The sequence below is a fragment of the Lissotriton vulgaris genome, chromosome 7 (genome assembly GCF_964263255.1).
Source record: "Lissotriton vulgaris chromosome 7, aLisVul1.2, whole genome shotgun sequence".
NCBI lineage: Eukaryota > Metazoa > Chordata > Amphibia > Caudata > Salamandridae > Lissotriton > Lissotriton vulgaris.
The window spans coordinates 518,894,978-518,917,848 of record NC_141695.1 but is presented as its reverse complement, the minus strand read 5'-3'; the positions used below and the strand labels follow the sequence as shown (position 1 = coordinate 518,917,848).

The window sequence follows — 22,871 nt, the reverse complement described above, 5'->3', positions numbered from 1 at the left end:
CACAGGTCTGCCTGGTCCTGTCCTAGTCCTAGGACACTGTCTTCTTGTCACTTAACTCCCAGGGTTGGCGTCGCGACCTTCACCTCTTCTTTCAGTCGCATCTATCATTTGTGAAGTTGAAGTTCTTTGGTCCATGTTCGCGAACCGCGCCTTGGCTGAACTTTAGGTGAAGTTTGTTGATCCATGTTCCTGGACCGCGCCTTGGCTGAACTTCTTGGACCTTTGTGCTGGTCCCTTCTGCCGAGGTCTGGCAGGTAGGCTTTGTGGTGCTGAGCTTCTTGGACCTAGTGCTGGTCCCTTCTGTCGATGTCCGGCAGGTAGGATTCGCTGTGCTGAGCTTCTTGGACCTCGTGTTGGTCCCTTCTGCCGATGTCCAGCAGGTAGGATTCAGCTTCTTGGACTTCGTGCTGGTCCCTTCTGCCGATGTCCAGCAGGTAGGCTTCGTGGTGCTTGGTGACCATGCTGAGTGGTCATGTTGCTGTTGTGTGGATTCTTCAATGCTACGGGTTGACTGCGCAACCATTTTCATCTCTGTTTGATTGCTTTGGTGCGCAACTGGGTGCGCTCTTCGTATCTTCTTTGTGACTTGCTGCTTTGGGCTAGTGCTGTCCGCACTGCTGCGCATTTGCGTCATGCGCTTTCGCACTTCCTGGTGCTGGGTTCCAGAATCATTGTCAGTTCGTGTGGTGGTGTTCTTACTTTCGCCATTCTGCTGCAGCGATGGCCTGTGGCCACCAGGTATCGCTGTCTTCTCTTCTGGCGCGGCGTCGGTGCTTCTGAAGTGTTGCTTCTGGAGGGTTGCGTCACCACCCCATTGGCCTTTTTCTGGTCTTGCTGCTTCTGCGTGGTCGGTTGCGATTCTTTGGAACTTCTCTTGGCACACTTGTGGCGTGTTTGTGGGTGTCTTCAGAGGAGTTCTTGCACTCCTGTTTCTGTGGTGCACTCTCGCGCCGTCGGGTTTTTCTTCTCAGGCTGTGTGATGAGCTTGGTCCGTTCTTTCTTCTCGTGCTGTGCTGCTGCTGTATTTTCCTTCTCCTAAGCAGCTTGGATCTGATTCCCTTTGTGACTCAATGTCCTTTGCCTTGTTGCAGTATCTGCGCATCACTTTTGAGGACTATGCGCTCTTGGCTGGGCTGTGGGCTTTCCTTACTTGTCGTAGGCTTGTTTCACCTTGTGGCCTTTGGGTTTGCTGCCAGTGTATTTTCGTGTGTCTTGCGTGGAGTTGCTGCTCTCCTGACGCGCTTCTGGGGCTTCTGGCGCGTTCCTGGGATTCTGTTGCGTTCTTGCGCTTCTGACGCGCTCCTGCGCCGTCGTCTTTTGAGTCTGTGGTCAGCGTTGCTGTGCATTTACCTTCCTGCACGCCAGACGCTTCCCTGCGCCTCTTCACGCAGTGTCATGTGTGCAGGTCTTGCTGCTACTCCAGTTGCCTTGTGCTGTTGCGCAGCTACTTGGTGTGGGGTTCTTGAGTGTCCTTCACTTGTCCAGTGGTGCTCTTTGGCGCTTTCCTGCGCGCTCCTCCAGTGTCCTGGGTGCAATCCTTGCAGCCTCCTCGTGCTTCTCTTTTCTTTGTGCACTGTAGTGCTTGTGTGGAGGTGCCTTGGTTTTCTTGCTGTAGGGCACAGCAGCCTGGGATTGTCTCTGCTTGATTGCTCCTGAACTTGTTCCCAGTGTCTCAGTTCCGTGGCAGCTTCCTTTACTTTTAGGGATGCAGTTGCGCGAGATGGCCACTAGATGGCAGTGGATCTCGTGGGCAGGCACCAGCAGTCTTTTCCTTCGTTGTGTTCGGTGCTGGATTTCAGTGGCAGTTAGGAGAATGGGGCCCCGAGACTACAGTGAGTGTTTTTACTGCCTTTCTTTATTTTTTTTTTCCTTGTTACAGGTCCGGGTGCTGCTCGTGTGTACTGAATGCAGGGGCAAGCATTGTTCATTGTCAATGCGGGTAGGCTCCGCTTGTAGCACTTACACATGGGGCTGTGCCCTATTGGCAGTTCCGATTTCTGCTGGCCCTTTTCTTTTAATTCCGGTGGATGCGGCTGTGTTCCGCCTTCATTGTCTTAGTCGCTGTGCTTTATCGCCCACCGGCATTCCGCCTTCTCAGTTCTTTGAGGGCTGCTGGCTCCGTCTGCACTTCTCTTTGCTCTCCCCGGTCAGGCGGGAGGGCAGCCGGCGATTCGCTTTGTAGGCTTCCTACCTTTCGCCGCAGGCCTTCACAGTCCTCTCTGTCCCCCCTCTCAACCGCGGCAGCTTCGGTCGCATGCTGCGTGGGGTTGGGGTCACAGCTGCAGCCTGATCATTGCCACCAGTGCGTGGTGACTTCCCGCTGGCGTCGCAGCGTTCCCATTTTCGCCGGCGGGCAATGCTGAAACCTTAGTTGATTGCGGGTGGGCTCCGCTTCAATTGTTCGGCGCCTGGCAGCTCCCCTCACGCTGCGGGCGCTTTAAGTTAAAGTTTTTCACCCCGCCGCCACACATCACACACGCGGCGGGGGATTCTGCATGCAGGCCGCGGGTGGGCTCCGCGAGCCTTGCTTTATTAACGGGGCAATGGCAGCCGATGAGGCGTCGCTACAGATAAGCCGCGGGTGGGCTCCGCGAGCATTGTCTTAGTTATCTGGGCAGTTGCGGTGTCGCTGCAGGCAGGCCGCGGGTGGGCTCCGCTGGCGCTGCTTTAATTAAATATCTTTCACCCTCGCCGCGGCCGCCTCTCGTCACACGCGGCGCGGCGGGGGACAGCCGACGTTGCAGGCAAACCGCGGGTGGGCTCCGCGAGCCTTGCTTCCTTAATTGGACATATCAGGCGAGTCAGCGATCATAGTCTATGGCGGGTGGGCTCCGCTTTTGGGTGCTTTACAGTTTGTGGCTCACCTTCGGCCGACGGGCCTGTTCTCATGCGGGTGGGCACCGCGATGGCTTCTTCATCTTTCTCGGGGCACCGCCTCGGCAGGGCGGGCTACGGCAGGCTGCAGAGGTGCGGGGTGAGCTCCCGGTCACCTTCTCTTTTCCTTTCAGGCCCGGGACTCGACACACGCCCCGTGGGCCTCTCGGCGGCTGGCACGCTTCAAAGGGGGTGTGCTGTCGATGCAGGCAGCTCTCCTCTTCCCTTTTCCATGATGATTTCCTTTAGCTGCGGCACGCGTGGCTAGCATCCCACCCTCGTCGCCATTGTAGGGTCGAGGGCCCTGGGCCCTCATGCTAATAAGGAGCGAGACACTGACACACTGCTTGCATGGTGCAACTGGCCCAGAGCACGTGCGCTCGGCCTCTTTTATTGGTACTGTGTCACATGACCAGTGACATCAGTGGTGGGTGGGTGTTTAGTGTGGATACAGGCTTCAGCACTAGAATGCTGACTTATGCTGGGCATTACATCAAGCACCTCGGACCTGCCAGAAGGTAAATTTTAATTCAGAGCGCTGGTAAAACCGTTAGCACCTGGTTAAGGGCTCCTGCTAAATCTTCTTTTAGTGACATTTATCGCGCTGCGATCTTTTATTCTGTTTAAGACCGATCATATGCTTTAACTGCACTTTATTCACTCGCGCTTATTTCTCACCTTTTTAAAACCCTTCCCCGGTCCACCACTGCGTTGCAGATTGTTGTGGAGGGAAGATTTAAAACTCGACCGCGCCCCGGAAGTGACTACTACTTCCGGCCTCCCAGTGGCACGTAGGTCAGCAGTCTAGTTATTCTGCCCAGCCAAGCTATAAAAGAATGATGCTTTTCCGTTCAAGCAGCAGGCGTGCCAGTGAAAGGCAAGCCCGTTTGCGCCCGTCCACGCCTGGACCGGGCCAAGGGCCACCCCCCCCTGATTCTCCAACCCAAACCACAGGCCAAATAAACAAAATAGTATACTCTCCTGATTATCTAAAAACCATACGCCTATCTTGCAACTATCCTTCTAACTGCCCCAGCTTCAAACTTGGAAATTCGACTCATTACCCCACACTACGCTGCCCCGAATGTTTTTTTTCCTTAAATAACCCTCATTTATTCCCTCTATCCTCCATGACCACTCCTGAACATACCAACCTTCACCTGGCTTTAATCAACGCTCGGTCACTTCCAAAATACAAATATGAAATCCTAAACCTCATTGAAAGTCACAACTTAGACAGTTTATTGATTACTGAAACTTGGGGTGACCCTACTACCGGACCAGATTTTTACACAGCCACACCAAAAGGATACTCTGTACGCAGATTTGACAGACCCCAAAAAAAGGTGGAGGCCTAGCAATCATTTACCGGGAAAACTATCTAATTAAAACAGAACTAGTCCCCATCAATACATGTGAAGCTTGTTATTTTTCCATCACAGCTCCCCAATTCTTGCCATTCAAAGACGTTCACCTCTACCGCCCTCAGGTTCCCGCCCAGAATTCCTGTCCTCACTAGGTAGCCTCTTAGAATCAGTGGCAGGTGAAAACAACCTCACCATCCTAGGAGATTTCAAGTTCCATCTAGAGGCAGACAACGAACAGGACACTATAGCTCTCCTAGCTGAATTAGAGGCGGTAGGCCTCACACAAAGAGTCACCTCCCCCACCAACTCTGCTGGACACACCTTAGATGGACTCTTTTCCAATCTCCAATGTTTAGTCCTAGGGAATATTTTACCACTACCATGGTCCGACCATTATGTAGTACTCTTTGACTTTAAACAAAACAACAATCCCTCCCCTTACATTAAACCCCTTCTCCCCAGGCAGTTCAAATCCTGGGGTAACATTGACCCCCTCGAATTTTAATCCACCTTACACACATCTCAGCCTAATTTTTCCCCTAGCGTCCCCGACGGAGCAGCTAATTTATTTACTCAGTGGATAAATAACGCGGTCAATAAAACAGTACCCATTAAATCCAGATCTAGTAATAGAAGGACTGCCTCTGCCCCTTGGTTCACAGAGACCCTTAGATGCGCAAAACAAAAATGCCGACAACTAGAACGTCGCTGGCGCCTTTACTATGATCCTTCCCATAAAGCTATTTATAAACAATCCCTGGAAGATTACGAACGTCTTCTGATTGCAACCAAAAGCAACTTCTTCTGCAACTAAAATGAATCCGCCAAAAACTCTACTAACCAGCTTTTCCAAGTGGTATCAAGACTCTCTGGACAAGGATCAATATCGCCAATCACTGCCACCCAATCACTCTGTGGCTCACTAGCGGCATACTTCCAACAGAAAGTCTGCACCATCTACAACAACTTTGCCCCCAGTAACTCTATAGCTTGCACAAATGACTCTAACATCTTCACAACCTTCCCGATCTCTACAGACCACACTACCATCCACACACCTCTCTCCTCAGACTCCACTACTACCCACACCTCTCCTACCTTTGATGAATTCAGCCAAGTCTCCTCTGACTTCATCACCCAACTCATCTCTTCTATGAAATCCGTCTCCCCGGAAGATCCATGCCCCCCTGGCACACTGAAAATTAACCCGGATATTATAGGATACAATCTAGCCATTATTCTAAACTCTATGTTCAAAACTGGCATATACCCGTCCATCTGGAAAAAGACGGTCATTAAACCTCTCATCAAATAAGCCAATCTCGACCGTTCAGACACAGCCAGTTACAGACCCATTGCCTCCCTGCCTCTACCTGCAAAAATTGCAGAGAAAGTTATGAACAGCCAATTGGCCCATTTCATCGAGCAACACCAGCTATTAGATGACACTCAGTTTGGCTTCAGAAAGGGACACGGCACGGAAACTGCCCTCATCAAGGCCTCCGATGAAATCAACAAAATCTTGGATTCGGGAGGATTGGTAGTACTTGTCCTGCTGGATCTCTCAGAAGCATTTGACACGGTCGACCACGCTACTCTGATCAACCGTGTCACTGCTCTGGGCATCGGTCACAGGGCCAAGGACTTACTCGCATCATTCCTGGCTGACCGATCACAATCAGTCAAACTTGGCACTTTCACTTCCCCATCATTCACTTTTCTTTGTGGGGTACCCCAGGGATCCTCGCTAAGCCCGACACTATTTAACATCTACGTGTCTGACTTGGCGAGGGTCATCAAAACCTATAACCTGGGTGTTACCTCCTACGCTGACGACACCCAATTGTCTTAGCAATACAGAACAATGGCGCTAGGGTTGTTGCCAACTTTCAGACGGGAATGATTGCCATTAGCTCCTGGATGACGAACAACTCCCTTAGACTGAATTCCAGCAAGACCGAGGTGATGATCTTTGGCAACCTTACACCGGCATGGTCCCCCCAATGGTGGCCAGCAGACTTAGGGACTCCCCCTGTCCCAGTCTCAAAGGTCAGAAACCTCTGGGTCATCTTCGACACCAAACTTACATTTATGCATCATGCCAATTCTGTAGTTTCCTCGGCCTTCCACACTATAAAAATCATAAAAAAACTTCTCCCATACCTACTTTCATTAGCCACAAAAACCCTGATTAGTACTCTCATTATGTCCAAGGTGGATTACTGCAACAGCTTATTTGTTAATGCACAAGGAAGAGTTCTCAACAAATTTCAGTTCCCAAATTCAGTCCCATCTCCAAAGTAATACAACAACTCCACTGGCTACCAATCAGAAATAGAACCAACTTTAAGGCACTCAGCATTGCTTATAAGGCCATTCTCTCCCCCGGACCTGACTTCCTTAAACAATCACTTAGGGCCCGATGTAGGTAGGGCTTTACCGATCGGTATTGGCCGAAAATACCGATTTTTGGCCCTTACCGATCGGTAAACAGCCATCGAGATGTAGGGAACCAAAAACAGAACGAATCGGATAGAAAACCGATTCGGAATGAGTACCGAATGGGAAAGAATCCGATACGTACATACCGAAAATCGGATATGTAACGAATCGGAAAAACACCGAATCGGTTACAAAGACCGAATCGGTCCTTGTACCGATTCGTTAGTGACACCGAATCGGAAAATCACCGAATCGGTCCAAGAACCGAATCGTAAGTGACACCGATTCGGAAAATCACCGATTCGGTCCTTGTACCGATTCGTTAGTGACACCGATTCGGAAAATCACCGATTCGGTCCAAGAACCGAATCGTAAGTGACACCGAATCGGAAAATCACCGATTCGGTCCATGTACCGAATCGGAAAAAATACCGATTCGGACATGATCCGAATCGGAAAACATGCCGATTCGTATGAATCTCCGATCGGGAAATTCCCCGATTCCGACAGTTGGGGAGATGTAGGGAGGCACAGAAACTCCGAAATCGGCTCAAAATCGGTAGAATTCACTCGGTATTTACCATGGATTGCAATCAGGTGGTAACCAACTCCAACCCATATAAACAGTCCCAAAATGCATTGCAACTTGCAGGATGGCAGCTTTCTATGTCATTGCGAGGCGGCTACGGCTACAGCAGGAAGAACAGAGGGAATGGCTACGAAATGAACAGGTCTACAGACAGAGGATAACCCTGTTCATGCTCACTGAGGCTGAGATCCTACAGAGATACAGGCTGGACTCTGACACCATACTTGAGCTCATCAGGGACCTTAAGCCATACTTGGACCACCACACCCCAAGGGCACACGCCATCCCTGCGCACGTCCAGGTGCTATGCAGCCTACACCTGGTAGCGTCTGGTAGCTATCAAAGTGGAGCAGCAGCAGCAGGAGGGGTGAGCCAGAGCAGCCTGTCAAGGTTCTTCCACATATTCCTTGACACCATGATAGACAGGATGGAGCAATACATCTCATTCCCTGCAACCCACGCAGAACTGCTACAAACCAAAGCAGACTTCTACCAGATGGCGCAGTTTCCCCAAATCATCGGTTGCATAGATGGCACGCATATTCCGATTTGCCCACCAGCGGACACCGAATACATATACCGCAATCGGAAATCGACACACACCATCAACGTGCAGGTGATCTGCAATGCCAAGTGCACCATCACAGACCTGGTAGCAAAATTTCCAGGGAGTACCCATGACTCCTATATATTCCAACAGAGCGGCATATATGCACGGCTGATGGCTGGCGATTTTGGAGAAGGATACCTCCTAGGTGAGCCACATCATCAGACCCCCATAACACATAGTAGGTAGGTGTAATACATGTATGCATGTGTCTAATGTGACCCCTTTCTCTTCCAGGCGACAGTGCATATGCCCTCCGCTCATTCATACTCACCCCCTACCTCAACCCCTCCACACCCAGCCAAAGGAGGTATAACCGGGCCCACATACGCACCAGGAATGTTGTTGAACGGACCTTTGGCATCTGGAAAAGTAGATTCAGATGCCTGCACAAGAGTGGAGGTGCAAGGCAGTATACCCCCATTACCTGCTGCAAGATCATAGCTGTATGTGCAATGTTACACAACCTTGCGGTCAAGAAGGGCACTGAGGTGGAGTTGTCTGACTACGAGGACTATGACGACGACGAAGCTGTGCCACTGACACAGCCAGCTGGGGTGTGTACGCCATGTGATGGCAGATACAGACGTGAGGAGATCACTGAGAACTATTTCTGACTGAGTACAGATGCAAAGACAGCTAAATGTTGGTTGGAAAATTAAATTTTTAATAGTGATGCACCACAGTTACATCACTGAAGTGCATCAAAAAATGGAGTCTGTAAAAACAAATAAAGTCCAGGGTTCTGGTTTGCTCATCCCCCCTTGCCAGCCTATTTTTTGGCCCGCTTTCCAGACCCACTGGGGTGTCCCTCGGCCCCCTCCGAATGGCCTGCAGCATCAGCGGATCGCCTGGTGCTCCTCCTTGGCTCTGATGCAGCGCTGGCCGGGCTGCTGCGGCTGCTGCTGTCTCCAGCATCACCCAGGTCCAGGGCAGGATTGGAGGCGGCGTTTGATATTAACATGGCCTCCATGGCCGTGGTGATCCTGGCCATCCCCCTGGTCAGCTCAGCCGTATGCTGACTGAGCACCGACTCCTGATTTGAGCTTCGATGGCACAGCTGTGCGGTCGCCGCTGCAAGGCGGGCCATGGCCCGGTTGAGCACCCGGGCATCCCTCCTGCGCGCAACCTCATGCTCCTCCTGCCTGGCAGAGGAGTGGGTGATGGCAGTGGTCAGCCTGCCCAACCCTGCTGCCACCTCCTTGTTGCTGTCCACAACAGCCTGGAAACCCTTCACCAACTCCCCCATCTGCATGTTGTGCTGCAGGAGCTGGCGTTGGCAGGCCATGGTGGATCTGGCCTGTTGGCGCTGGATTTTGACCATCTGGCCCTCCAGGCCCAGGAACACACTGCCCTCCCGTGCTGGTGCAGCAGTGGTGGTGGTGGTGGTGGTGGCACGGCGTCTGGCACTGCTGCCTCCGGCCTGCTGAGTGGGCAGGGGTGCCACTGGTGGGGGTGTGGTGCTGGCCGGTCCCGGAGCCCCTGCTCCCAGGACAGGTAGGACGGGTGGCAAGGCCACGGTTGTGGCAGGTGCTGTTGTCGGCGGAATGGTCTGCCTTGTAGGGGAGTTTTCAGGTGAAAATTGCAAGGGGGGTGTGCTGGCCAGTACTGGGGAGTGCACTGCTTGGTAATCAATCACCAGGACTCCCTCCATTCCAAGCCCTGGGGTGTCTCCTTCCTCATCCTCATCCTCCTCCTCCTGGCCAGGCTGGCTGGTGCTCGGCCCTGCCACTGCAGTATTTGATGTTGAAGCTCCCTCTGCTGCCACAGTGGTGCCGCCTGATGGTGCCCCTAGGTACAAAGAAGCATTTGTAAACTGAGTGCCGATGTATTACAGTCAGTACAATTATGGCATTCCACATGTCCTTGCATCTCCTTACACCGTGTCACACTGTTTCCTGTCTTGTGATTCTGCACTGACATATTTGGCTAACTTCTGCTGACTACATGTACCATGATGCTTGTCTCTTGTATGTTGGTGACAGTACAGTGCTGGTGTTTGCCTATGCATTGTGTCTAATGGGGAGGTGTCTGGTAGGGTGTGTCATGATGCGCATGCTTCTTACCTGTAGCTGTGGCCATCGCAGTGCTGTCCAGGGTCCCGATCCCTACGATGCTCTCCCTCTCGATGGTGCTGGAGACAATTTCCTCCAGCTCGGTGAGGGGTGGCGCCGGGTTCTTGCCTCCTCCGGTGAGTCCAGCCTGCCTTTGGAGGTCGGCCAGCTTCCTCTTCGTGAGGCTGCGGAGGTCGTAAAACCTTTTCTTAAGTTCCTCAATGGACCTGGGGGTGACTCCAGCAGCATTGACCTTCTGGGCGATGTCGGCCCACAATCTCCTCTTGGTGCTGTCTGGCACGTTGAGGGACAGCTTGCCAAAGAGCTGGCGGTGCACCCTCACCACCTCCTCAACCAGCACCTGAAGTTCTGTGGTGGTGAATTTGGGCTTCCTCTTTTGGGAGGACTTCTGGCTTCCTGCCTGATCTGCCATGTTCTCCTGCTCCTGCTCAGTCTGCAACCTCCTTCTCCCACTGCTGCTAACTGTGTGTTGGGCCCAGGCAGGCTTTCCAGAAACTTCTAGATACTTCTTAATTGGCTGCACCTGCCAGGGTTGCCACTCCCTGTTTGGGTGGGGGAGGGGGAGCCACCTCATTGGCTGAATCGCCTATTGCCGATTCGGCTATTACCGAATCGGTAAAATCCGAATCGGTAAAATCCGATTCGGTATTTTCCGATTCGGTAAAAGCCGAATCGGTTCATGCAATGCATTCCTATGGGCTTTTTCGCCATGGGTCTATGATTGCCGATTCGGTTTTTACCGAATCGGCTTTTACCGAATCGGTATTCGCCGATTCGGAAATATCCGATTCGGTGGTAGCCGATTCGGTGTTTTCCGAATCGTTGTTGGCCGATTCGGTAATTTCCGATTCGGACCGAGCTGAATCGGAACGTACCGAATCTCATTACCGATGCCGACCGATTCGGTTTTCATTCGGTATTTTTTTCCTACATCTCGTTTTCCGATTTCAGAATACCGATTCGGCCCGCCTCGGTATTTTGAAATCGGAAAATCCCGTTTACCTACATCGGGCCCTTAGTCCCTACAATCCTCCCAGACAATTATGATCCTCCACTGCCAATCTCCTGATCGTCCCACGCACGAAGAAAGTCTCTTGGGGCGACAGATCTTTTCTCTGTGCTACGTCCAAACTCTGGAACAAGCTCCCCCTTCAAATTAAAACTAGCCCTACATTACTCACCTTCAGGAAGCAGATAAAGACATGCTTTTCAATCAGTAACTCTTGAACTTTCTCTCTTACCTATCTTGTCTAGTCCTTACCGCCGAGACACCTTTGGGTCGATGTGCGCTCTATAAATTGCATAAACATAAACATCTGTAAATTGTGTACACAGTTTGTAAATATTCCAATAAAGATGGTGTAAAAAAATTAATAGCCTCTTTAATGTTGTTGATTTTAGAGATAGAGTTTGTAATTTTTGAACCTAGGGGTCTATTATAATGGGGGGAGGATCGCCCATATGGCGGTGGTGATCCGCCCGCCATTATTCACCACCTGCCTCCCATTTCCCCTCCACCCTATTATGATGGCAGGGGGACCCCGGCGGACGGAAAGACCGCCAGGGAAAGGCATGCGGAGTCTGCGTGTGGGGATCCGTTGCGGGCCCCCAGGATGTTGGGGGTGCACATGGGGGTACCTATGGTACCCCCCTGCATTTGCATGTGCAATGTGGCAGGCACCACGTGGTGCCTGCCACGTTGTTCATGCAAATGCACAAATGCTTTTTTAACATTGCGGCGGGTGCTGCTGAAAGCACCGCCCGCAGCAATGTTAAAAATGCGGGATGCTCTCGCCAGTGTGGTGGGCGCATCCTAATTGGATTTGCTGGACCGCCGCACGCAGCGGGCGGTCCCATTTGCCGAAAGTCCACCGCCATCGTAATAGACCCCCAAGTATTCATTTTATCTGCCTCCTCTCTTGAGCCCGAGATTATTCGACTCCTCCTGGACAAATCTCGTGTCAACAAGGTTTCAGATTAAGGCACTGCTGAAAATCAAAGTACAACTATGGTACAAATCATTTAAAATGTCCGGGAACATGCTGTCTCTAAGGATGACATGACTGAGGTATTTATTTCTGCATCTGACATAGGTATATATTTCTCAATACATAAACTGCAACATTGCCAATGTTCCTACGGAACCCCCTTTACTTATATTTCAAATGAATTGGTGGCAATTGTTTGACTTAGCTAATAGAGAAGAAAACCACTATTGGTATTAGGACACAGATAAATGCATGGTTTTCTGAGGAACTTTGAAACAGTGAGGGAAAATACTTGAGCTTGAGCGTAAGTTGTGGAAATCCAGTGCTGTAAAAGAGAAAACAAAGTGTAGACTGCAACATTAGATTTATAAAAAATAAGCAAAATCCACTGCAAAGGCCATTTTTTATAAAACCGGAAATTAAACTGCACATTTCTCAGAAGAATTATTTAGGACTTAATATAATTAACTTAAATAGTGGAAGTGATAACACTAGAGCACATCTCACAAGCAATTTGTGATTCAGTGGGAGATTTCTTCGATACAAATAACATTAATCCGAGGAAGAAAATTGAAAATAAGAATTAAATGCCAAAAAGAGAACTGGCGGAGAAGTGCCTTAGTCAGGTAGGAGTTTCCTTACAGTTAATCTAGACTCACCAAGAAACATTATAAAGATGGTTACTATTCTGTTTACAATAGGCCAAAAATGTAATGTTTGACAGCTGCTTTGTAAAGAATAATATCAGCTTATTAGCGCTAATGACATCTATTTTATACTCTCCTTCAAAGAGGGCTTAGCCAGATGATCTAACATGAGCTGTAGTCTTTGAAGAATGTGGGCATGGACCTTAGAGTCCTGCAGACCAATTTCATCCTCACCCCTTCAAAAATAATCAAATAGGTTGTCATCTTACAGCTTGGGGAAAATCATATTTTGGAGTCTGTGTTCTTGGATTATCAGTATGGTTTCAGGCCTTCCAGAGGAGGTATGGAGACCACTAGCCTGGAAATTCAAGAACAACTTATAGATCATTGTGATGGAGGACAGGCAGCGGCCTTGATCCTCTTGGACTGAGTGTGAAATTGAATACCATGGTCTCCTTGAAACATGGTCTGTAAGTCTGTGTGGTAGGCGGAAAGATTGGTTGGGGTTCTTTTAAGGAAACTGTTATCAGCAGATCTGTAGGTTAATTTTTCTCAAACGAATACACTTTGAGATATAGTGTCCTTCATGGCTCAGCCCTATCACAGTTCCTATTTATGGTTTCTCTAATAGGGATAACCGACCCCTATGAAATGCCATGTCAGCTTTATGTTAGCGACACCCAAATCATGTTAGATCTTCATGAAGATTCCCCAGAAAGATTTAGGGTCATAGCCTGCCTGGTATTGATAAAACATTGGATGTCATGAAATTATATATACCTTAATGCAGTCAAGAGAAAGATTTCAGAACTACGCTTCCCATTCCTTTCAACGCCTATGTTTGTTTGGCCTTCAGTACTATATTTGCATTACCTCAGTTGATGATACTCTGGGAGTGATTTTTATTTATATTTGGCATTTATATCTCACACTTTGTCAATCAAGAGACCTGTCCATTTAATAATTTTCACAATCTTTTAAAAATCTGTCCCCTGCTGGGAGTCAAACAGAATTAATGTTGCCCAAACTACTGTTTTATCAAGGCCTTATTGCTATCCAGCTTCTTACCTTAATATTCTGCTATTATAGATGAAGAAATCGAAAAGTGTATATTGTAGGGACATAAACGTTTCTGGCTTGAAGAAATTTGACCATACCACCAAGTTGTGGAGATAACTAAGCTGCTTTACAATAGCTTCCAATATCAAATTAACAGTGCTGTGTACTGGGTGACAAATATTACAGGGTTTGACCTTAAAGTAGCTAGCCAGATAAATTCCATTTGCCAAACCACAAAGAATTCGTTTAATGTTCTCCGAACTCTTAGTACCTAAGTGGTAATATGCCAAAATGGGTGAAAAGTGCCTAAATATCCACTGATTGATAATCCATTGTCACGGTTTTGTTGCAACACGTTTTGGCTTTAAGCTACAACCTACTTTGAAACATACTTCTTTAACCCACATCAGGTATGCTAATCCTGTACTTTGTTTAACACTGAGTACTGCTTGCATCTCAAACTTGAGTGATTTGTAAACAGTGCGCCATATAACTTTCACCATGCACAACCACATTTCCCTTCAGGACTTATGCTATTTCCATGCTGTTCACACAGTAACTCTGTACTATATAAGACTATGGTGCTATCAGTGATGTCATCAATTAAGTCATTTGAGATGTCATCAGTGACGTAATCAATGATATCATTTTACATTTATGAGTAAGGCAATATGTGATGCAATAAGCAGTGGGCAAAAGTTATAGTTAGCTCAGTAAACTAGAACTGGTGAAATTCAGAGGAATTTTGTTTTTTAAACATTAGTTTTTGTCTCATTTCAACACCTAACTATAATGTCAATTTAGCCTTTGTATCTTGTAGTGAATTTCTGTTTTTGTTTTAACGTAAGCTTAGATTTTCTTTACATTACCTGTATTTCCTCAAAACATTTTTGACACTTTCTTTCACTAAGAAGATCGGTTAGTTAGACATGTGAGATGTGTTTAAACGTCTTGTTTTAAAAAGATGTAGAAATTGTATCAAGAACTAAAGAATCAATGCCTCATTAATAAAGGTAACTTACACTTTTAACTTTACTACTTTTCAGTATTCATAAACTCTGTGTCTAAGTTACTACTAAAAACAACCAATAGTATATCCAGATCTACACATGGCCACCAATAGTAGTGAAATATTCCCCCAAAGAATGGTGGTAGGGACCTAAAATAAAACCCCACAGGAAATACTGTTAATTAAATTACATTAATTCAAGTAGCTAAAATATAAATAAATACTAATTACAGTAACCTAATATATATAAATAGTGCATGTGAGTTATTTAATTATATAATATTTTCATGACCTATTTAAAAAAGTATTGTAACAAACATTTGATTTAAAAATAATTAAAAACATTTTAAATATTTCTATACATCACTTGTAATAATTAATAATACACATTATGTTTTTTCTTTAGATAGGAATGTATTCTTTAATATAAACTTCAGCAAAATAAAGGTAATTTAATTTGATATATTTCCGTTAATTGCAGTTTTAATTCATAACTCATTTATTAGTGCTGTAGCATTTGTCAGTCTAAGTTTAAAGTAAATATATAAAATGACTTTACATTAATATTTCGCATAAAAATATTTGTGACAATTTATTTTTGAGGTAAATAAACTTCTTTTTCCCCTATACTTTACCATGAGGAGATCTCCACCCAGACTGCTGTTTGTTTGTTGCAATTAACACCATCGGTGCGGCGCATTTTCCCGCTGTTCGCTGAAGATTAGAAAATCCCGCGGTTCACGACGAGCTCAGCTCGTCATGAGCGTACGAGAGGTGTACTTCATGACGAGCTGAGCTCGTCATCAGCGTCGAAGGGGTTAAACTTATTCACTTGTGCTGCTGGATGTAGGCTATACATTTGCACTTTAAAAGATTAACAATATCAACCTGCTGAGGAAAAGATTGAAATCATTTGCATAAAACGCATGTGAATCGACTAATGCCTCTTACTGTTAAAGATTACTTACGAACTGTTAATTGTGTGCTCCAATATCGCATTATAGACTTTTCCAATAGCAGAAATCTCAGGCTAGATGCTATCTTACACCCAAAGGTAACAGTGTGTTTTGATATTGTAGAAGAACCTCTCTTTGTACTTGTGTCATCTGATCATTCAGAGTTTCCATTTCAAGCTCTACATAATACATTGATTGTAATAGGGATATGCACCAAATGTTAAACCCCTGCTACCATTTATAATAGTTTTCCTACATCCATTATTTTGTATGGGACAGATTTGCAGTAACAGTGGTTAGACAGGTGTAGAGCTGGACATATTGCTATATTATTTGTAGTAACTTACCAAAAAGGAGAAAACCTAGTTAAAAATGTAAACTTACTCAAAAATATAAGTTATCTTTGTGAATCAGCTCCTCACAATTCAGGGCATTGATCTAAAGCTAAGAATCTAAGTGTGATCCTACTAAGCTTCACTGTGACCAAAAGTAAATAAAGGAGGTACATGAAATATAAGTGTCACTCAATCTATGACTAAGTGGAGGTATTTTACTTATTGAGTAATTAAGATGTTATCAATAAAACCATGGTCCAGGCAGTGGGGTAAATTACAAACTATGTCTTGCTCAAAATTTTAATTAAAAAAAAACTTGGAAAAGGTAGGATAATCATAAGGTACTGTACCACATGGAATATTTAATTAGGTTGATTCATTTTGCATCAATCCCTCCATTATCAAATCTGGGTGTGAATAAACCTTACTACATGTGGTAATTTGTCATCCAGCATCTCTAACACAAATGGTTTATGATATGGTGCTTGCTGGCATCACTGTTATTCATATCTATATCTGTTTAACCTGGATTTCTTTCTGTGACCAGAGCCTTCCAATCACTTTTCTCTCCCCATGTAGGGGCAATCCCATTATGATATATTATTATATGCAGGTGATACAGTCTTATTGACCTAGGAGCGCTATGTATGTCCAGGTAAAATTTGGTATGTGCAGCTTGACAAATCAAACTATACAATTTTTTAAAGCAGGATCAATAATGCCACTTTGGTCATTGATCAAGAAAAACTACGAGTGATTTAATTTAACGTGTCTTGGCATCCTGTTAGAAAAAAGTTCTAAAGGTACCTGGGAGGGGGCGTGGCCAAAATGGCGACCTGAGCAGCAGCGAAATCCCTAGGCTCCCCGCTCCTGATCCCCTAACCCGGCCTTAACATCAGCCCTTTACCCCGAATTGGCGACAGAAGGGAGTAAAACAGCTCCGGAACTGACAGGCTCGCCCTCAAACCCGCTCACGGCTTCGAGAGGCTCCAGACAGCAGTAATAGCGTTCCTTGGTCGGAGGGCGTGAAATGGCGGCAATGTGAGCGGAGCAGGCTGAGGGAGGGCTGGAGCCGGAGACACCCCAGAGGGAAGTGGCGCGGTGGTGAAGCGGCTGATCCCGACCTGGCGAAGGGGAGGCCGCTAGCACAGAGCTGAGCTGGGAGACAACGGGGCCCCTGGACTGCATCTGGTGGTAGCGGGGCCAGCCAGTTGCAAGAGCCCCCAGCGAGCCGAAATACAGAGCAGGACCGCAAAGCGAAGGCACCGGACGAGTTGCTGCTCCCCACGGCCACATCAGAGGGAGCACACTGTGACACGGCGGAGGGTGCAGGCCCACCACGCGCACGTCGGACACAGCGGGAGAGCAGTAGGTAGTAGTGCGCATACTGTCCGGGGTACCGGGGCCAGCAAAGGGGGCATCCCTGCAACCTAGGGGGACACTAAAGAATCAGAGCAACGCATCTGCAAAGGGGCGCGGTGGAGAGCGCTGACCGCCAGCACGCAGCGGGGAGAGCACCAAGTCCGGGGCGGTACCCCTGGGGCCCGGAGTCATAAAGGTCAAGCCAACGGTCACTCAACTAGCATCTGGAAAAGGCCTGGTGCAAGGGAGGCCGCAACAGCGACCCGTAGGAGAGTGAGTCCTCAGCCGATGGTCCGAGGGACGAAGAAGGAGAGCAGATCCACCCGGGCCTGGGGTGAGGCTGGTGGTGGTCCCCCTTGGGCCTGAGAGGAGCAGCGGCACTCAGGGAGGACCGGTGGGCCCAGGTCCGCAGCTGGAGTTGGTCCACGCCGCCGCCGCCACTTCTTGGAGGTGGGCACCAGAGCACAGCCCGTCATATCACCGGCCACGAGCAACAAACGCGTGAGGGAAACCCTCAGATGACTAAAGGGAGGACCGGCAGGGACATCACTCAATATGGCCAACGCCGGGAGAAGAGGTGGGAGGACACTCACGGACATGCTTATTAAGGGCCCCCCAAAGGGCGACAAGAACCCACCTTCCCCCCAGGCTAAGACAGCTGCGGAGCCCGGAGACGGGGAGGTTCCAATCACTAAGTCTTTCCTTGAGTCACTCTTTAATTCCCTGCGGGATGACTTTCAGGCGTTAAAACAAGATATGGCCGGGGAACATCGGGAACTTCGCCGCAATGTGGCTGGGTTAGGCGAAAGAGTGGCGGCCCTCGAGGAGATGGAGCAAGCCAGGGGCGAAGAAGTGGAACAAATGCAGCAGGAGCTTATCCACCTCCGCGACCAGCAGGTAGACCTACAGGCCCTCGCGGAGGTCCAGAACGAACAACATCAGGGTCCGGGGTGTGCCAGAAGCAGAAGGGGAGAGCGTTGTGGGATTCCTGCAGGACATGTTCCGAGAGGTTCTGGGAGAGGGCCAGGACTTTGACATCCGCATATACAGGGCACATAGGTTGGGCCTGGGGCGGCGTGCGCCCGCCCCACAGCCGGACATCTTGGCCTTCCTCCCGGACTACCCATTTAAAGAGAGGATCTAGCAGGAAGCTCGTCAAAAACAGCCACTAACCTACCAGGGGCGACCGGTGGCGCTCTATATGGACTATTCGGCCATTACGCTGCACAAACGGAAAGCCTTCTGGGTAGATTATCTACTTGGAATATCCAACCTTTTTTAAACACGCACTCACTGCACCACACTATATCTACACACCCAAGGGCCACACACCCCCACTTCATCATACGGCAAAGGAACAAAAGATCTCCGACAAAGAGCCCCTTCGCGGGTGCCCGTTGGGCATTGTAGCGCTGGCCCAATAAGGAGCAGGTCCAAATGATGAAGCAAGACTCCTAGCTTGCTGTGTGTGTGAGGACCCTGGTATCGCAAAAGCGGGATCCCCTCATCCCACTTCCTCCTAGTGCTAGCTCCACCACCACTATCTTGCTGGTGGCCGGCCCCACACCTAGAGGAACAGCTTCCATCTCTTTTGTTCAGCGTGACTCAGGTGGGCACGGACCCTGGACCTCTTTAAAAAGCCCCCTCTCTATCCCCCTACTTTTGTTGAGTATTCTTGAGACATTCATCTTTTGTGGAAGGTGTTTGTCTACAATTATACTGAGTTTGTTTTTATTGGGAAATGTGCAGTCCTGTGCAAGCATAGCATTCTTTATAGGGTTGGATGATACTGATATGTTGTTCTATTGCAGTAAATTCAGTTTAGGAGTGGGAAATAAAAAATAATTTCATCCCTGATTCATAGATTCAGGATCCTAAATTAGGATTTATGTGCTATTATAAAAGAAGTTCTGAAGTAGTAAGTTTGGGTTAGGGTGGGACTATGAGTGTTCTAAGGGAGACATGGGTGTGATCATTGTAAACAACTGTAAGTTTTTGGATATTCAAACACTATCCCTATGTATTTTTCTACCCCGATTACATGCAAATACATGCTCCAAACATGTTCTCCATGAAGCTACTCATTCCCTTTACATACGGGTGTGCTTTGCATCTAAACAGTTGTTCTTTCTTTTCTCAGTTAAAGGTGCCGGATTTGTTCAAGAGCTGTAAAATAGTCCCAGTACTTCTGCACGGTGATCTCTACGGTGGAAACATTGCTGAGGATGGGTTTGGTCCTTGTGTATTTGACCCGGCTTCCTATTATGGGCATTCAGAGTGTGATTTGGCAATATCGGGATTATTAGGTGGACTTGGAAGCTCCTTTTATGATACTTATCACAATAAAATCCCCAGGGCCGATGGGTTTGAGAGACGCCAACTATTGTATCAGCTGTATCATTCACTGAACCAATGGAATCATTTTGGAGCTGAATATAGAGAACCATCGGTGGCTATAATGAGAGCTCTCGTGCAGTGATTATACATGACATACCTTTTCATCAGGCAAAAATATTTAAATGCCTAATAACAATGCATATTGATTGATGTACAATCAAAAATCCAACTACCCTTTAAAAATCTAACATATTTTGTATATTGACTTTCTGGTTTCAACTTTCCCCCCATCAATCAAGGACATTTTTTGGGGAAGATGCATTTTACGAAATTTGTCTGCCAGCTTGACTATAAAAAAATATATATATATTAATAAATATGTAATAAATATTTAATAATATATAACATAATTTAATGTAATATATAACATAATATATGATATAATATATATATATATATATATATATATAAATACAAATATACGTCTAAACATAAAATACAAGAGTGCATTCTGTGATGCATAATTCCCAGACTAAATTGCATCTTAGATTAGTACAGAAAAGATCAGTCAAAAGTTGCATTCTTCGATTATTTTAGACTCAGATTCACATTCTCAAACCGAATGAGGATATTTTTAAATATGTTAGCTTCAAAAAGTGGAGCTGTCTTATGATTCAAGAGTCATTTTTGAAGCCTTGCAATAGGGCCTGCTATAGGAGCTCTGAGCAAAGGCCAATACAACTGCGCTCTAAGGTTCTGAAATATTGGGCAACTTTACATTTTATTTGTTAGTATCACTGGCCTAAACTTTCGAGATCCATTTTAAATCTGCCCAGATCATCCATAGCTCTCAGTTGTAGGCAGAATCTGGTAGCGATAAGTTTAGTAATTCAGGTGTGTCAGTGCCCACTACTAAAATCAAGTTTCAATTCCAAAAGCATGTGTAGAGCGCTAATAGACCGAACAGTGGCATCCAGCTCGATGCAGCATGGGCACAAGATCCACAGTGAGAGCAAACTAGAATTAAACACCTTGACTAACTTGGATCCAAAACTCACATAATGCTTGATTAATGTGGATTCAAAACCTAATGTAATCCTTGATTAACATGCACCATAATCTATACGAATCTTAAGGGAATAATATTTTAGCAAGTATTTGAATAGCCAACAGGTTTCGGTTATATAAGGCCACGTTATTGGCTTTGCTAAAGCCTTTTTATTGCTGATTGCAGTACCTGTTTTTACCATCTAAAATCAATTTGTATCATCCTCCTTTTTTTATTTGGATAAGTGCCACCATGTCCCCAAATTCAGTGTGATAATTCAATCATACAATGACTGCGGGAACTGTGTTCTGCTTTTCAACTCCTGAAAACCCTGAAACACCTTTAAATGGCTCGAAATACTGCTGTCAGCTTAGACTGCAGGGCATTTAAATGGCATTACATTTCACCCATACTAAAGCAGCTAAATTGACTTCCTGTTTGGCAAAGGATACCCTTAACATCTCTGGCAATTATTAATTGGAAAGTCTTCTGTCAGTCCCCTGACTTACCAGCCACCAAGTTCATCTGGCATAAAGCCTCTCCCGGTCCTTTTCAGTTGCTGTGACAAAAATGTGGATTTTACTACCATTCACCATTCACACTCAACTATCTGCCATGCAATTTAGACAGAAACTGAAAACTCGTATTTCCCCAAGTACTAGGGAGCAAATTCAACCTTTATAATGGTATCATTTTGCCAAGGTAACTTTGGTGGTTGATGTGAATTATAAATAGTTTTAACATTGCCTGCAATTTTGCAATGGGTTTTCTGCTGAAGAAATCCTATCCAAGGGTGGCTGCCAATGTAGGTGGCTAGGTTAGAACAGTAACCTAAAATAAATAAGAAGAAAGTGTGTGCAAGCGCAAATAGATTCAGCGAGCATCCTGGTAGCACTTTGCAGTTGCCATGCCCTTATTATAACAAGCATTTGCAATGCAATAGGTCTCGCATTATTTAAGTTTGAGCTATTAGCATTGTAAATGGCAATTGTTTTTTGCTTTATGCTATAGTTTTTTTTTTACATAAAAAGCTTCATATAAAATATGTTTTATTAAAGTTATTTATGCAGTATCTAAATTTTGTTTGCATAAAACAGTATAATACTATCTTAGTAAAAAAGTCAAATATTTTAATGGAAATTCACCACATGTTCATTTATGTGTTGGTTTTGAAAATAGCTAAATTAATAGCTTTGTCATTTACAATGCCAATAGTTATAACTTTCGCAAATGTGACACCTATAGCATTTGTCATGCAACATTTGTATTTACGTGACTTAGATGTATTGATATTACAAATAACAATGGCTTTTAATTTTTTTTAATACTTAATAAAAGTGATTGTAATTTATAATGGCAATAGCTTAAACTTTTGTAAATAACTTTTGTGAAGATTATGTTCAGTGTATTTTATTGTAACAAAATCCAAGAACAGAAGTGAAATATTAACATCTTTTTGTGACATTTGTAATAAAGCTTGAAACATTGAGAGAACATATTTGTGCTGTGGTGGTGCTGAGTGATGCTGTGGTGATGCTGAGTGATGCAGTGGTGGTGCTGAGTGGTGCTGTGGTGGTGCTGAGTGGTGCTATGGTGGTGCTGAGTGGTGCTATGGTGGTGCTGTGGTGGTGCTGAGTGATGCTGTGGTGGTGCTGTGGTGGTGCTGAGTGGTGCTGTGGTGGTTCTGAGTGATGCTGTGGTGGTTCTGAGTGATAATGTGGTGGTGCTGAGTGACTGTACTCACTGTCACTCTGCACTCACTGTCACTCTGCACTCACTGTCACTCTGCACTCACTGTCACTCTGCACTCACTGTCACTCTGCACTCACTGTCACTCTGCACTCACTGTCACTCTGCACTCACTGTCACTCTGCACTCACTGTCACTCTGCACTCACTGTCACTCTGCACTCACTGTCACTCTGCACTCACTGTCACTCTGCACTCACTGTCACTCCGCACTCACTGTCACTCTGCACTCACTCTGCACTCACTGTCACTCTGCACTCACTCTGCACTCACTGTCACTGCACTCATTCTGCACTCACTGTCACTCTGCACTCACTCTGCACTCACTGTCACTTTGCACTCACTCTGCACTCACTGTCACTCTGCACTCACTGTCACTCTGCACTCACTCTGAAATCACTGTCACTCTGCACTCACTCTGCACTCAC

General features: G+C 46.6%; 1 protein-coding gene across 1 annotated transcript in view; it reads left to right on the top strand.

Annotated features, from left to right (window-relative positions):
• The window catches only part of LOC147701976 (ketosamine-3-kinase-like), a 268,222-nt gene extending 248,256 nt beyond the window's left edge, over positions 1-19,966 (top strand). The window contains exon 6 of the mRNA XM_086928734.1: positions 19,451-19,966. Coding sequence (XP_086784860.1) covers positions 19,451-19,789 — 339 coding nt within the window. The 3' untranslated portion in view covers positions 19,790-19,966. The remainder of the gene's footprint in view (positions 1-19,450) is intronic.
• Positions 19,967-22,871: the final 2,905 nt, after the last annotated feature.